Source organism: Dermacentor albipictus, chromosome 6 (assembly GCF_038994185.2).
Source record: "Dermacentor albipictus isolate Rhodes 1998 colony chromosome 6, USDA_Dalb.pri_finalv2, whole genome shotgun sequence".
NCBI classification, from domain to species: Eukaryota; Metazoa; Arthropoda; class Arachnida; order Ixodida; family Ixodidae; genus Dermacentor; species Dermacentor albipictus.
This window is the reverse complement of record NC_091826.1, coordinates 74530314-74546764: the sequence shown is the minus strand read 5'-3', so window position 1 is coordinate 74546764 and position 16451 is coordinate 74530314. Positions and strand designations below refer to the sequence as shown.

Here is a 16451-nt window from a genome sequence, read left to right as displayed (position 1 = left end):
ACGAGTATCAGTCACGCATTGGGATAAGTTTCGGGAATCATCGATTGATAAAGTACCCTCAGAGCCCTCAGAAATTCTTCCCGCTTTTAAAGAACTGCTATGGAAGAACACCACTGTAACCACAGTTGACGAGGAACAACCTCAACCGGACCTCACCCTTTTGCGACTTTGGGCAAAGCGACGTCAGGCAGAATTGTATGCGTCGAGGAATCTCGATGCACCAGGTAGCCGTGCACGTGCTAACCATATTGCGGTGAAGGCGCGTCAGCACGAAAAACAACTTTCTCGACGACGATGGTATGAGTGGTGCGAGAATCTTGGATCGGGCATTGGAAACAGAGCCCTTTGGCGTACGTTCTGGTCAATAGAACGCGGTCATAAGCAACCTGACCCTGCAGCGAGCATTAGGTTAGCGATGCAGAGTTCGCCGCATCAATTTGCAGAACACGCTGCTAGAGCGTTTTTCCCGAAACACGATCAAGCGTCACCTATAAACTGCCCCGAAATTGATGAGTCTCACACAACCTCCAAATCCGATATCTCCAGCCCTTCCAGCATGGCCGAACTAATAGCGGCGATTGAAACTTCGAAGCAACGAACAACACCTGGTCCCGATGGTATTCCTTGTGAGGTTTTCAAAAGCATGGAAGGAGCAGCTCTCGAAGCACTTCTTCAGGCTATTAATAAAGTATGGGAGACTGGAAACGTTCCACCTGATTGGAAGCATTCAAGTGTTGTCGCGATTCCGAAACCAGGAAAGTCTCCAAATAGCCTGCAGTCTTTACGCCCAATTTCACTAACCTCAACTGTCTGCAAACTCGCTGAAAAGATGCTGGCCACCCGAGTTTCCTGGTGGCTTGAACGCCACAATAAACATCATCCTGCTCAAATTGGATTTTGTTCTTACTTGGGAACTGAAGACGGACTTTCTGTGTTATCAGACGATGTTTTACAGGTTTCTCCACACAGTCACGCTGTGCACACGGTAGTAGCAACAGACATAACGAAAGCTTATGACAATATAGACCATGAAATCATTATAGCCAACCTCATCGACCTGGGACTTGTCCGCGGGTGATAAGATTCATCTACTCATTCCTTCAGAATCGCACATTTGCGATTAGAGTAGATGGAAGGCAAGAAGGATACTTTACATCGAACAGAGGAGTCCCACAAGGTTCGGTTCTGGATCCTCTTCTCTTCAACGTTGCTCTAATACCTCTAGCCTGGCAACTACATCGGATTCCAGATGTGAGGTTCTTAATCTATGCGGATGACGTCACTTTGTGGTCCGTGCATAAAGATATATCTAGACAAACTCAACAGCTTCAAGAAGCCCTTGATGTGCTAAACTACGCTCGGAAAGCAGGATTGGACATTTCCGCCCAAAAATCAAGCTATATTGTGGTGGCCAACAAGAAAGGACCCACAAGAATCACGCAGCACCCCTTTACATTTAGACTCGGCGCACTGACAATCCCTGAGGCTTCTGAGGTCCGCATACTGGGTCTCGATATTCACCAATCAGGCAGTGGTGCACACTGGCTCCGTAAAACCACACAGAGTTAGGCAAAAACACTTCACCTTATTCGTCGCATTGCAGCAAACGTAGCTGGAGCTCGTACTGACGTAGCTCGACGGTTGGTGCGTGCAGTCTTGCAGCCACGAATTTTATATCAAGCACAATTTCAAGGGCTGACTTTGGCACAGCTGGCACAGTTTGAGATGATTAATCGCGATGCTATGCGCACAATCACAGCACAGCCCCGCATCACTCCGATACCAGCCCTACAGGAACATGCCCAGCTCAACACAATTGCAGAGCTAATTTTGCAACGCGAAAAAGCACATGAAATAAAAAAGCAACTTATTCCGGCTGTCGCTGCGTTGCATGCTCATTTTCACCGCGGCTCTCAGATTGACAATCAGCCCTACCCAATGCCTCCCTGGGAATTCACAAGCATCACAACTAATAAGCCAACGAAGTTACGACGCAGCAATACAAAAGGTACTATTGGCGAACACAACATCGTCGATGCATCATGCGTTAACACATGCAAAGTCTATACAGATGCTGCCATTCTCCCAGACGGCGGAAGGACATCATTCCCGAGTACTACGCATAATTTCATCAGCGGCCACCAGCGCTATTTATCTACGAAAGCCAGCGCTCTAGTAATAGAACTTCAAGCCATCCACAACGCTGTGCAAGATGCGACATCTAAGCTGCCTACCATCAAGAAACTAGATATCTTCACGGATTCTTTAGTGGCTATTCAGGAACTCAAGAAGGTTGATAAGGCGATGGAAATCTGCGAGAGAATACACACTTTGAATATTAAGACAGCTACTTGTGTCAAGGTACACTGGATTCAAGGCAATTCAGCGAACCCTCACAACATTGCTGCTGACCAGCAGGCACACTGCCCTCCTAATCCTGATCCTCCACCTATTCCCCTCCCACCCCAACCCCGTAACTCGCTGCGAGCCCGTAAAAATGTTCTCCCGCAGGACACACGCGCTCTTATCCCACCGTGTGTCTGCTCCCTCCCCCTTCACCTTACTAGGGCGGAGCAAGTTGTGCTTGGGAGGCTTCGGGCCGGGGCGGCCCTTACACCGGCTGTTGTCTAAAGGGGGAACTGGTCGCATTTACCACTGGGTGCTACATGTCCATACTGCTCCGTTCCTGTGGTGGAATCAGATGCATACCGCCTAATATGGACATGTACGGCTTGACAATCGGAACGCTCGCGTCTCCTACTGCAAGCCGGCCTCCGCTACAATGTGACAACCAGCTATGACCACTGGATACATGACAACCGATTTCACAAAACACTGCTTCAATTCATACACAACGCAGGCCTCACAGCACACATATAAAACACATATACGCTCCAAGAATTATGCCTCAAGGGTAAGCCTTCATCACAAAAAAAAATATCCCGCTTTCACAAATTTGGCGAATGAAGCGCTAACTATGTCTCAACTTCAAAACTGAGTTCCTCTGGGACCCAGTCTTAAATGCCATGCTCGATTAGACGCCCAGTATTGCATTGTTTACTAGTGCGCAGAGCAGCTGCAGGACAAAAAAGTACACGCTGCCTGCATACCAGGACATGCAGCTTACTATAATAGCTAATATACAGCATTCTAGTCCACATAATATTTTTTTTAATTAGGCAATACCAGGATTCGAAATCAGCACTTTAAGCAGACAAGCTGAGTATAATCCTCAACTTAAGATATCATGCCTAATATCCTGGAGACGACAATTCCGAACAGCACCGGCAGAAATCCCTATAATGCAGCACTTAAACAGATAATATCTAATAACTGATTACCTACGCGCATCGATTAGGCATATTATCAAATATGGCTGTTTCAGCATAAAAATTCTTACATGAATCCCACCAGAACCTGCGGACAACTTGAGCGCATATTGTGTGAACTTCAGGAAGCACTGTTCATGGTGTTGTTTACATTTCATGCATAAGGAAAACTGCTACGCTTTTTCGGACCAGAGTTAAAGCTTATGCCACCACTAGCACATTTATATCATTACTGAAATGCACGCAGTCAAGTAAAAAAACAGAATGTGTTTATTTTTTTTGCGGGGGGAGTGGGGTGCTTGTGTTTCAACGTAAAACCACAAAAGGACCACACTAATCCCGGACGCAGGTTAGGCTGCTACTACTCATTTCCATAGCTAGTTCTCTCGTCTGTGCCAATCGACATGAATATACCTTTTTTTCAGTAGAGCAACAATATATAAAAAAGCCTACATGAATGCTCAATGTAGTGTTTTCTCGTAGAAGCGCCGATGCCAGCTCTGACACGCCGCTCTTTCGAAAGTCCCATAACTTTCTGTTTGTTTCGAAAAAAGCTAACGCAATCCACCTGACGAAATCAATATTTTATTATCAGGATGCATGCCGATCGACACATCCAAGTAGTTACACCTCAGAGAATTGTCGGTAAGTGTGGCTTGAGGGCATGGCAATAGCATGTATGTTAACAGGGTGTCGCATCGGCGTTGCAGATTTCATGTGTGGACACCGTAGAGACAAGAAGTAAATGCGTGCTTAAAATCTTCGACATGAAAGTAGAACTTGAGCTATTACTCCTTGTAAGAACTGTCTATTCTTGAGAACTCTTGTCCTGATCATACGAGTGGACTTGACCGGTGGGCTAGGTTCAACCTGCAGCAGAAGTGAATAGTACAGCTTTAACCACGCCTAGTCTGCCGACAATGGCTGATAGCACTCTCGTGTACTATCCTTTGTGTAAAATCGCGCATTTAGAAGATTGCATAACTCTATGTCCGTCGCATTGTGTCTTTCTTGCATTCTTCTCTCAGAAAAAGTACTGCCATAAACATGGACCATTACTACCAACGTGTTCATTTACGATTCTTCTTGACGTGCATTGGAGCTTCATAGACTTGATACCTTCGGGAACAGAGCGGTTGCAGTGGAGCGCCAGGACCAGAAGACCAGCGTAGCAAACTCTTAGAACGGACTAGCGCGTGCTGCACTTGTGCCGCGAGCACGCTCCGCCCAACTTTATTTTCGCCATCTTTTGCAGTGCCGACCTTTAGCGTCCGCACGTAGTGGCATCGGTGGGCCCTACTCGTCGACGAAGGGGAGAAGGTGCTGTCTTGGTTCCATGCAGATCCGCGGATACGCCGCCGACATCCCCGGGTAGTTTCGTGGAAGGCGTCCCGAGGGAGGTCAGTTTGGTGCTGTCTAAAGAGACCACCTCTTTGAGACCATACGATGGTATTCTAGAAGAGTTGAGTGTTGGGCTCGTTGATTTTCCACAACTGTACAAGTAACTTAGCACAATAAAAACCACAGATACAAGAAAGGTGGACAAAAACAAGGGCTACTGACAATTGTTTATTCGAAGAAAACAGTTGTGCATATATATCCTGTGGTCACGCGTGCGCACATTGAGCAATAAAACCGGGTACATGTACATTGAAGGCGGTTGCGCAAGAAGTCCGATTAAGCATCGAGTATTGAGATATAAGGCTCACTTATACGCCGATACCTGTTCTTCTGGATAAAGAAGGTCTTCAGTGGACGTCTAGAAGAGGCCCTACTGCACTTGCCCAGAGTAGTAGTCTTAGAAGAAAATCTAGCATCACGCCCAAACGTGTTAACATGAATCACCATTTGTGCGCCCTTATCCTCCTTTTTGTTTATTTCTTGCGCAAATTTTCTTAAATAGTCGTTCACGTAGCGCTTGGGTTGACCGATGTACAGCTGCCCACATTGGTGCAAGGAGATGGAATACACAACTCTACTGAGGCCCTTAACAAAGTGCTTCAGTGCGGTAGCCCCGCCTGATCTCACAGCAAACGACAGCATAGCTTCGAAAGCTTGTTGGCCACAAAAAAAAAAAAACATGTGAATCTCATATTACCGCGTGTGGGTGCGGCGCTTGATTTTCTGAGGCCACCTTTCTAAGCTGGAGTGGTAACACTTCTTTCAGACTTGCACTCTAGGCCTTCCTCATCAAGAATAGAGATCGGCGTATAGGTAAGCCTTCTGTCTAATTACTTGATGCTGAATGTGACTTCTTGCGCAGCCGCCTTTGATGCACATGTGCCCGGTTTGATTGCTCGGTATGCGCATGCGTAACAATAGGATGTATGGGCAATTTTGTACTTCCGTTAAACAGTTTTCAGTAGCGCTTGTCTTAGTACACATTTCTTGAATCTGTGGTTTTTATAGCGCTAACTTACGCGTTCAGCAATATGAAGGTGGCAGACTTCGGTGTCCTGCGGAGGACAACGTACGGCCCAGCGTAGAAGGGTATAAGAGGAGCCTTTACAGCATTTGCTCAGAAAAACGAGGGTCGAAGACGCAAGGTCTGTATGCACAAAGATGCTGCGGCCCTTATATGGGCGGTATGACACGCAGTTGCTTAATGCAGTCCTGTAGGCATTAAAAGTACTGCAGCGGCTAGGCAGAGGGTTCCAAAGGAACCAACAAGTTTCTCGGAAGCCACAGAGGCGTACCACAGACGAGTTCGGCTGGAGAGCATCCAATTGAGTTCGCGACGAAGGACAGGGCGTAGGCCGAGAAGCGCCATATGATGGTAGGCGACCCAGTGCTCCAGATTCAGGCGCGCAGTGAGGGCAGCCTTGATCTGACGGTGGCGTCATTCAACCAAACCACTGGCACAGGGGTGATATGTAGTGGTGCAGCAGTGTTTAGAGCTGAGGACGCGGTGAAGAGAACTGAAGACGCTATAGTCAAATTACCGGCCGCGATAAGTAGTCACGAGGCTGGGGCAGCCGAACAGGGAAACCAATGCTGAAACGAAGGCTTTGGCTGCTGCTTCCGCAGTGATAATCAGAATGGGCACGGCTTCGGGCCAACGGTTGAAGGGGTCAATTATTGTTAAAATGTACCTGCAGTCATGACAGGGAGGAAGTGGCCCAGGCAAATGAAGATGGGCGTAGTCAAAACAACAGGCAGGTGGCAAAAAATACTTTGTGGGAGTCTTCATGTGGTGGGTCACTTTGGCTATCTGGCACGCGAGGCCCGAACGTGCCCACTGGCGAACATCGACCGTCGTTATTGCTTGGTCAGATGTAGCGCCTTGTAACGAGGCGCTACGTGGCAGTTATGGCGAAAAGATTAGAACACCGCACGCTGGAAGGTAGCCGGACTGAAGGGTGAGCTGCAGCCGCTGACACGACACACCAGAGTGAGCCAGGTACAAGTGGGTGATGAACGAGTTGCAGACAGAGAGAACAGAGATGATCACGCAACGCTTGCCGGTCACAGTCGTCCCTGTAGGCCCGAGCTAGACGTTGCCAGTCCACAGTTGATGCGGGAGAGAGCATCATCTGCCTAATTTTTGGTGCCTTTGATGGGCCGGATATCCGTAGTGAAATGAGATATATAGGTGAATTCACGAAGTCCACGTGCGACGTACTTGGAAGAGTTTGTACGGAAAACATAAACCACAGGTTTATGCCCCGTTGGAACATGAATTCATTGTCGTTGCCAGAGTGCCGGAAGTGCTGGATGGTGGAGTAGATAGTGAGCAGCTCAGTTGACGCCATTCGGAGTCAATTTGCTGCTGGAGAACACTGGCAGCATCCATCATGATACGAGTAGCCACATTAGTTCTCGGGTGGATGAGAAGCACCGAATCAGCGATGGCTTGTTTACCAGCCCCGTAAACAGCTTGAGATTTTGGAGACGAGAAAATCGCGAACGAACAGCCCTTGGTCATTCGAAGAACGTCCGTCAATGGGAGCAGCAGCTCAGCTCAGTCCGGAATAAAGCGTCGGGCTAAATTCAGCAGGCCCAGGATCGCACGCAGATGACCTAGGGCAGTAGGCGTCGGGAAGTAATGCATGACTTGGACGTGGGAAGGCAACGGACAAATTCCGAGAGCCGAGATGTGGTGACCCAGGAATACAAGCTCGGAAGACGTGAAGATGCATTTCTGGGGTTGACAACCAACGCAAATTGTTGAAGGCATTGAAAAAGCTACCGGAGGTGAAGTTCATGATTTTGTTGATTCGAACTCACGACGAGGATGTCGTCGGCCTACGCAAATACAACCAGGAGTACACGCGCTACCTCAGCAATGAGTCTTTGCGACGTTTGAGCAACGTTGCCTAGCCCAAATGGCATGCGCACATACTCAAACAGGATGAAGGGTGTAGTAATGGTTGTTCGAAATATCGGCAGGCTTAACGGGGATTCGGTGACGGGCTTTAACAAGGTCCACTTTACTAAATATTTTGCATCCTTAGAAGTGGCCTGTGATATCCTGGATGTGTGGAAGGCGATAGCTATCGTGGACCATGTGAGCATTGAGCGCCCGGTAGTCGCCAAATGGACGCCAGTCACCTGGTTCTTTCTTTGGCACCAGGTGGAGCGGGAGGCCTAACTACTGGATGAAGGGTCTCGTCATGTGCAGGGTCTCGTCACCTCAGGAAAGTCATCGAGGATGCCAGCGTACAGGCATGGTAGAATCAGCGTGCGTATGCCAGTGTGAGAGACAGCAGACAAGACTCCAGGGATGGAGAGTCCCCTCTTGCTGTCAATCAGGCGACGGAGGCGCATGCTGGCGTCGAGGCCGAAATGGGTCAACAAGTCCGTGTGGAGCATACGCTGATTGACGTCGGCTGGAACCCACTGGAACGTGCGCCACAGGCCAACTTTGAGAGTGAGGGACCATAGACCGTGCGCGGTGATATAGTTTGCCGCGCGGACCGTAGGACCACTGGCATGGGGGCTTGCACTGGCGGGCGCGGTGCTGGAAAGTGCAATGATACCAGCAAGTAGGGGAACTTTGACGACAGCATGAACGGGGACTGTTCAGAGAAGAGAGACAGCGGCCGGAACGTGAGGAGGAGCCGCACTAGTCATCACAGGACTCACAAAGGGTGACGATGTAGACGGCGAACTGGTCTATCCGGGGCTCTAAGCGGGCCATGATAGATGATTCTGGTGCTGGAGAGGGTGGCGACAAAAATAAAAGTCGCGCCGTGGACTCGAACAGCAGGCTGGACGAGATGGTCAAGGGTCAAGTCTCCTGCAGCAGCCAACACAAGGCGGGTGGACTGCGGCAAGCACTGCAGGTAGAGCTCCTTCAACAGCGCTCCGTAGTAGCGCCTTGTCCTGTCGTCTTTCTTGTGTCTGTCGTTTTGCGCTAAACGAAGTATTCATGGCTCCGTAGCCGTCAACGTTGCTGGAGTCAAGAAGCCGTCACATGCTATTGATCAACTGGGGAGGGTGGTGATCTCAAAGCTTCTGGAAGGCGAAGTGCAATATACTTGGCTTCAGTTGATGGTATGCGGCATCCCCCCAAAGGAGCAGCGATTACGCCCACCAGCTCCTGAGCAATCTGAGAAGACAGCTTAGCAAGTAAGCGGTGATATCGAGAAGTCTCCGAGGTAATGCCGTGTAGATCGAAGGGCGCTTCTACCTGGGTGAACATATTTTTTGGGTCGTTGCGCCAGAACGCGGGCAGGCGATGCTGTAGAGCTGCGACGTCCTGAGGGCACGAGTTACCGTCAGGCGGAAGGTTGCGGCAGGGCGATAGGCAGCTGGGTTCAGTCATCTCGTAGTCCGGAATCACCAACGTCAGGAACCGAGGGGTTGCAGCGGAGCGCCAGACCAGAGGACCAGCGTAGCAGGCTCTTATAACGGACTAGCACGCACCGTGCTTGCGCCGCGAGCGCGCGCAACCCCACTTTATTTTTGCCATTTCTTCAGTGACGACAAAGAGCGCCGAGCTCTAGCGTCCGCGCGTAGTGGCGTTAGTGGGTGCTACAATACTATTCATGTTTCACAAAAATGAACCAAGTGGAAACGCAACACTTGCTTCAGCTGGTTTCTTATGCCATCTTCGACTGGTCGTTTCTGAGCGCTCTGGAGCGCTCTCGCGAGCGGCGTTGTCTTCGGCTGGTTGAAAGAGGGTGCCCGCCCTGCGTTCGGCTGGTTCTTCTCGATTGCTCTCCTCCACCTTCGAGCACTCTGAGGCGCTCCGAGCCCGGTCGTCGGAGCAGTCGTCGAAATTGAAACGTCATCGCAGAGCCGCGTTGCTGCTGTTGGCGACGGCCCACCGTAACCTAGGCAACCTAGGCCACTGCGACGAACGCTCGTCCCGTCGGCGCGTCCGCCGGTTTTCCCGGCAGCGCCGGGAGCTTTCGATAAGCGAAACATCGGACGTTGGTAGTAGTCACGTGGTTTAGCATCTGCCATTGCCTCTACCGAGAGCGAATGGCACGTTTGGCTTGCGCGCTCGTCCTCTACCTCTGAGCTCGGGGAACGCCGGATCTGCCCGACTCTGCTCCGGGGGATGGAAGCGACCAGCCGAAGGTAGCATTAGTACGATGATTTCGTGCAGCGGCCGGCTTCTCGGGGTCTTTTCGAAATATTGTGGTGAGCTTCCTAATAGCGTGATCATCACATCATTCTAATAATTCGCAGTCGTCGGTGGCGTCAACTCCCCCAATTTTCCAAATCGCCATTACAAAAGAATTACGAGCAACGCACCATAGATGTGACACTGACATAGGTATGGTGCATGAGCGAGAAAAGGTGTACATGCATTGCCGTTCTCCCCATTGCCACAAGCCTAAAGGAAAAAAGAAACATGAAGCATTAGCTGGATTTGAGCATTCTCGTAAAATAACGCAATGCTGCGCAGAGTCAAAAGCGCGCGAGAAACGAAACTGATGGTTTTTTGTCGTAGCGACACGCACATACGGAGCCTCAAAATGTATCGCTACTTTGGAGAACGGTCTGCTGCCTCTAGTAACATCGAATCAATTATTTTATTTTTCACTATACTGGCTTCTTTCTTCCGCCGAATTTTACAATGGCACAAGCGCAAATCATATGGAGCGAGCCAAGGTTCCTTATCGCGCCAGCGAACTCCACCAAGAACCAGTGTATCGCCCCCACCAACCAGTTCGCCCCAGTGCACATCATTGTAGCCAGCGTCTCTTCCAGGGCGTGCCAACTATGCAGTATCCAAGCCGTTGGGGAAGAAAAAGAAGCGCCGAGCAATACAGACGTGGAAACATGGGCCCCCAATTTCTCAAATGTTTTCACCCGTGAAATCACCTCTGATCCTCCGAAAAAGTTTACCAATCGACGTGCAAATTGCCGTGCATTACTCCGATATTAAGCTTTTCAAGGTGGCTGGACAATTTCCCATTTTCTGAAAATTCCTGTCATCGGACCGAACCACCGCTCTGCTAGGCTTAACGTCGACTACTAGCCAAACGGCGCTGCCACTGGAAGGGCCGGTGATGGCGCATATGATTGTGGAATGGGACGGTTTACCCCCCGGAGAGTTTACTGAGGAAAATGGCTGGAAAAAAGCACCTTCGAAGAGATCGAGTGCAGTAACTGGCCGAGTATACCGCAGCGTACGCACTTCGAGTCTGGCTGGCCACTGCATCAGCGTGTCGTACAGGTTGAAGACCAGTGGGGATAAATGGAAGAACCGGATAGTGAGCGCACTCCAGCATGGCCACTGATGCCGAAGGAAGACATTAAAATTGTGCTCCGACCAATGGGAGGGCCTAATATAACCAAGACTCGGCCCACCGTCATCGGGAGGGCCATCGTTGAAGCGGTCGGGCATAACCAGTCGCGGACCAGCGATGACGTAATATGCCCCAACTATCAGCAGAATATTATGATTCCTAGCACACAACGCGGACAAGTACTCAAAAATCAGGCTGATCCCAATTGGAGGCAATGACTTCGAAGTCAGCCGCTGCGAAACGGCTCCGCACGGACCCAGTATTCCCAACTAGATGTGGCTCATAGACATGTCGACATACGACAACTGACCTCACTTTTGTTCGTAACACTTCGGAACCCATCTGGGCTAACTTGCACCGTGACTGGGGTAGCGCTCATAATATATTAACAATCGCGTTACGGATCGGACACAACAGACCAAGCTAATTCCCGGGCCGGTCGTACACTGGGACGAATTCCGTAAAATCAGAAAGAAAATGGTTATTGGCCAAGTGAACCGCACATCTGGACCGCACAACTGAGGAAGGACGTTGGCGCCGCGACCAAAAAGGTGCGAACGGATCTCCCTGTCGACAAGATGTACCGCCGATTGGCGCACCTCATGGAAGCTAAACAATCCCTACTCGACTGATGGAAGGCTCAGATACTCGATCGTTGGCTGAGAAAGAAAATTGTCGAAACCAATCAAGCGATAGAAGAGCATTGCAAAACACTCTCTAAGCAACAGTGAGATGAGGTTTGCAACTCTGTAGATGGCGGAATGAGAGAAGCAGGAACCTGGAATCTACGGAAGCGCCTACTAGGCGAAACCAGCACAAAATCGAATTAACGCTACGCGTTAAGTAAAATATTGCGCGTGGCACAGAATGACTTATCCTAGTCAGAAGTTATTGCACGGCCGGTCCTATCCTATCCTATCACCTATCCGCCGAGGATACGCAGCAGCCGCCCCCTCCTCGATTGGAATATATAGGAACAAGCATCCCAACTTCAGATGCTGAGTTTACAGCAGAAGATGTTAGGGTGACTTTACAGGGCCTCAAAAGGAAGATCTGCCCCTGGTACTGTCAGTATAATAACATGCTCCGCCATGTGGATGACCACTCCATGAGCACTTGACACAACTAATTAATGACATGTGGAGGGGAGGTGACGTTCCTGGCAAATGGCAGACTATCCACACCATTTTAATCCCTAAACCGGGCAAGCCGCTTGGCCTCGTGAATCTATGACCAATCTCACTCATATCGTGCGTGGGAAAGGTTGCTGAACATGCAATACTCAATCGATTAGCTCGGCACCTGCAAGAGCACGATGTTTACCCTCACACGACGATCGGCTTCAAACCTGGTCTATCTATGCATGATGCCACGCACCGACTCAAGAATAAATAATGAGCCACAAGACAAGGTACACGATAGCAATACTGGGACTAGGTATGGATAAAGCCTTTGATAATATCCCAACGTTTACACTCAAAACCATTTTGAACTTCGGTCTGCGTATTCACTTTCATCAATATGTCGAAGCCTTTTTCAGTGGAAGGATTGCCACGCTCAAAGCTGGGGACGTGGCATCACATACAATGAAGCTAGCCAACCGAGGCACACCCCAAGGAGCGGTCATGTCGCCCACTCTTTTCAATATTTCCAAGATGGGTCTCACCAGAAGACTCGAAGACATCGAAGGCACAGAACACATTATTTACGCTGATGACGACACAATATGGTGTACTGGAGACAGCGACGGAGAAGTAGAACAAAAGTTCCAAGACTCTGTAAGCGTCACTGAAGAGCACCTCGTTCCAAATGAACTGCGATGCTTACCCAAGAAATCGGAACTCCTACTATACCGACTTAAGCGACGAGGCCGCAAAGCGAGGGGATGGCTTCCTCGTAGGGAGAACGACACAATGCTCTATAGCAGCAGCGAAAGCGTCATTCCCAAGGGTGGGCTCCACGCGCGTTCTGGGCTGGGTGACAAAAGCCAACGGATCCAATAATCAAGTGATTGTACGTATCACTTAGAAACAGGACAATGCAATCAGGCTTGCCAAACGAGTAACTAACCACCGACATGGGCTTGGAGAAGACAACGTCATCAGACTAGTTCACGCCTTTGTGCTACGTCACTTCGCCTATGGAGCCATGTACTAATGGCAGAGATCCGAAAGAGTCAAACTCAATGCATTGTTAACGAATGTAATTGAGGTAGCTTTTGGGTTACCTATGTACACAGAAACTGAAATATTCATGCAACTATGGCTGCACAATACACTGGAAGAAATGGGTGAGGCACAAGAAAGAGCGCAGTTCGTTAGACATCCCCAAACAGATTGGTGTAACAATTACAGAACAACGTAGTAACCCTAGAGAAATTCTCAAAGAGCTGCCGAACAAAGCAGAAAGCAAGCCAGAGCCAAAGCCCTGCTAGCGAAAGCTGAAAATCAGACTGAAGAATGCTTCTTCGTCGACGCGGCTTTCATGTCAAATAGACGAGACTTCACAGCGGTCCTTCTGAACGGCAAAGGTGAAGTCAACTCGGCTTCGACGTGCACCACAGAACCAGAAATTGCAGAACAGGTAGCCATCGCATTGGTACTTTTAGACACAAAGAGATCCAGGATCCACAGCGATCCTTGGGCAGTCGTCCGAGCATGTGCCAAAGGAGTCATGTCGAGACAGGCCCTAGCCATTCTCGACGCAAAGGTTGTCAAACTCCACACGATCATCTGGTTTCCTGCTCATATGGAAGAAATCGCTGGTGTTCCCGCGAGTCTCAACGAATCTCCCCGCAATGCTACATGAGGAATTGCCGACCGCGCAGCCACAAGGCAAGAAGATTCTGGGGTTCCAGATTGCAGGAATAACCTCCTCACGTACAACTAACTAACCAAGCACTTCTACGTAGGACGCAGGGTCTTCACCCCTCCACAAAATAAACTAAATAGAGCTCAGATCATTACGATAAGGCTATTGCAAACAAGACCCTATCCGAAATGGCTTCTAATCAACAATATCTATTCCAAGTTCTCTACACCTACGACACGCTATCAATGTAACGACACCACAGATGTTATTCTCATGCTCTGACATTGCTCTGAGTTACGCTGTGACAACACTGAAGCGCGGTGGGGCACAGCTCTACGCATTCTCACATTCGAAGAACAGCTAGGGGCAGTCCAACGGGCCCGCGAAGCCGCCCATAGGCTTGGCCTTTCGGTCCCAACTTGGTAGTTTCCCGCATCGGTCTGGGAAGCTAGTGCGACATAATGGACCACAGTAACGATTTCCATCCATCCATCCACACCGTACTAGCAAATTCTAGCGCACACTAGATAAATAAAGATTCTGTCGAAAAATGTCCTTATTTTACGTTGCACGACACTGCAAGACGGTTAGGTCATAATAAGGTGAGCCTAAATTGTGTGTTGTACAGACACGGCAGCTCGATGTGCATTTCTATCAAGCGGCCGTGTTTAGGTCAGTAGACAGCGCATTAGACAGATCAAAACAAAGAAATTTCTATGCTTTCGATTGGTGCGTTTAAATCCCTTTGCTCAAAGGAATTTTGAGCATTTCGCCCTTTAGTATCTTCTTTCCGAAGCACCGTTCCTGTACTTAGCGAAGCTCGATTTCATAGCAAAGACTACACGTCGCGAATTCCCTGTGTGGCAAGCGGTAATTCGTGAATCTACCCGTATTTTTGTGATTCTCTTTGTCTAGCCATAACTTAAGAGGACTTTTCGAATATCTATATAAAAGAATTCAGTGTAACTTCATCGCCTTTAAAGCGCGCACAAATTAGGTCAAAAGATTGCCACCAACCTTTCCGTCAGGCGTGCAGTAGGTAAAAGGATAGTTGTCGTCATAGACGCTCCCATACTCTTCGAACACGCCGTACCTGAATTTCGCCCATGCGTGAACGAAGGCATACGCTGAAATAGAAAACGCGATGAACACTTTGTTAACGAAGAGTGGCGGTGCGGCGCTGTTGCTATAGTAAATATACGTTAACTAGCTGCCTCTCTCGCTTGACAATAATGGATACCATACAAGCATCCCTTGGCTTCATCTAATCAGTCTACAAGATATGCTGCTTCGGTTTTTCATTTATGACACGAAAAACGGCGTGATGTTACATTAGAATGATTTGTGATAAACGACCTGCACAAAGTGATGTTAATCATCAGTCCATTGTATGCCCACTGGAGGACGCAAATTTCCCAATTCCACCGCCAGATTTAGTCTTTTGCCTTCCTCGAGTGCACTTCCCTTCTCTTGGAACTAATACCCGTGTCACACGGGCGTTTGGAAGGCCTTCCAACCGATAGTCAGTTGACTCAAAGGTCAAGTTCGAGCTGCCACACGGGCCGTTTCGAAGGCCGCCGAGTCAATGGTCTATCGAGTCAACGGAGTACCTTACAACTCTATCGAAATCTCGATGGCCTTTGAGCAACGGAAGCGGAAACAGCGCGAACATGCCTTCTCGTTCACATTGTGCTCGTACTCACGGTTAGAAAGAACAAATCAAACCAAATGCTCTTAAAATACTATATATGAGTGTTATTCATTATTCAATAAACTGTTTTTGCCACTTGACATGTGCGAACACACACCAGAACGCCAGCCGCATCGAGCGGCGCAAACGTTGCCGCAGTTTCGCTACTCAACATCTTAAAAACTAAACATATATGTATGGCAATGTATAAACATATTTTTTTAAATGTATTAACAAATATAAAAGAAATTATAGTGCTTTTAAATGGTTTTAATGTTGTTTAACTTTTCGTGACATGAAAACGAAAATAAAGATCCGCAGCGCCACACAATTGTGCGAGAAACGCCTGAACTACTCAACGGCCTTTCAAAAGTGCCGTGTAGCAGCGTGACAACTCCTTTGAGTCGATAGAGTTGTGGCGTTTCCAAGGCCGTTGACTGGAAGGCCTTCCAAATGTGCCCGTGTGACACAGGTATAATTCTGTAAACGTAATGGTCCACCGGTTATCTAACTTACACGTGACCTGCCCAGATCCATTTTTCTCCTAATGTCAATAAGAATGTCGGCTATTCCCGTATGCTTTCTGATCCACAGCATTCTCTCCCAGTCTCTTAACATTAAGCCTAACATTCTTCGTTTCATCGCCTTTTGCGCGGTCCTTAACTTGTTCTCGAGCTTCTTTTTCAGTTTCGAAGTTTCTGCCCCATATGTCGGCACCCGTAAAATGCACTGATTGTACACCTTTCTTTCAATGATAATGGTAAGCTTCCAGTCAGGATCTGAGCATGTCTTCCGTATGCACTACAACCCATTTTTATTCTGTAAATTTCCTTCTCATGATGGGGATCCTCTGTAATTGATCTAGGTAAGCTACTCCTTCACAGACTCTACACGCTGACTGGCGATTCTGATTTC

The 16451-nt window shown here is 48.7% G+C and overlaps 1 protein-coding gene across 1 annotated transcript in view; it reads right to left on the bottom strand.

The window, feature by feature from the left end:
• Positions 1-16451, bottom strand: part of LOC139061210 (calcium-activated chloride channel regulator 1-like) — a 272282-nt gene that overhangs the window by 158528 nt on the left and 97303 nt on the right. Inside the window, exon 5 of the mRNA XM_070540867.1 lies at positions 14864-14973. Coding sequence (XP_070396968.1) covers positions 14864-14973 — 110 coding nt within the window. The remainder of the gene's footprint in view (positions 1-14863; positions 14974-16451) is intronic.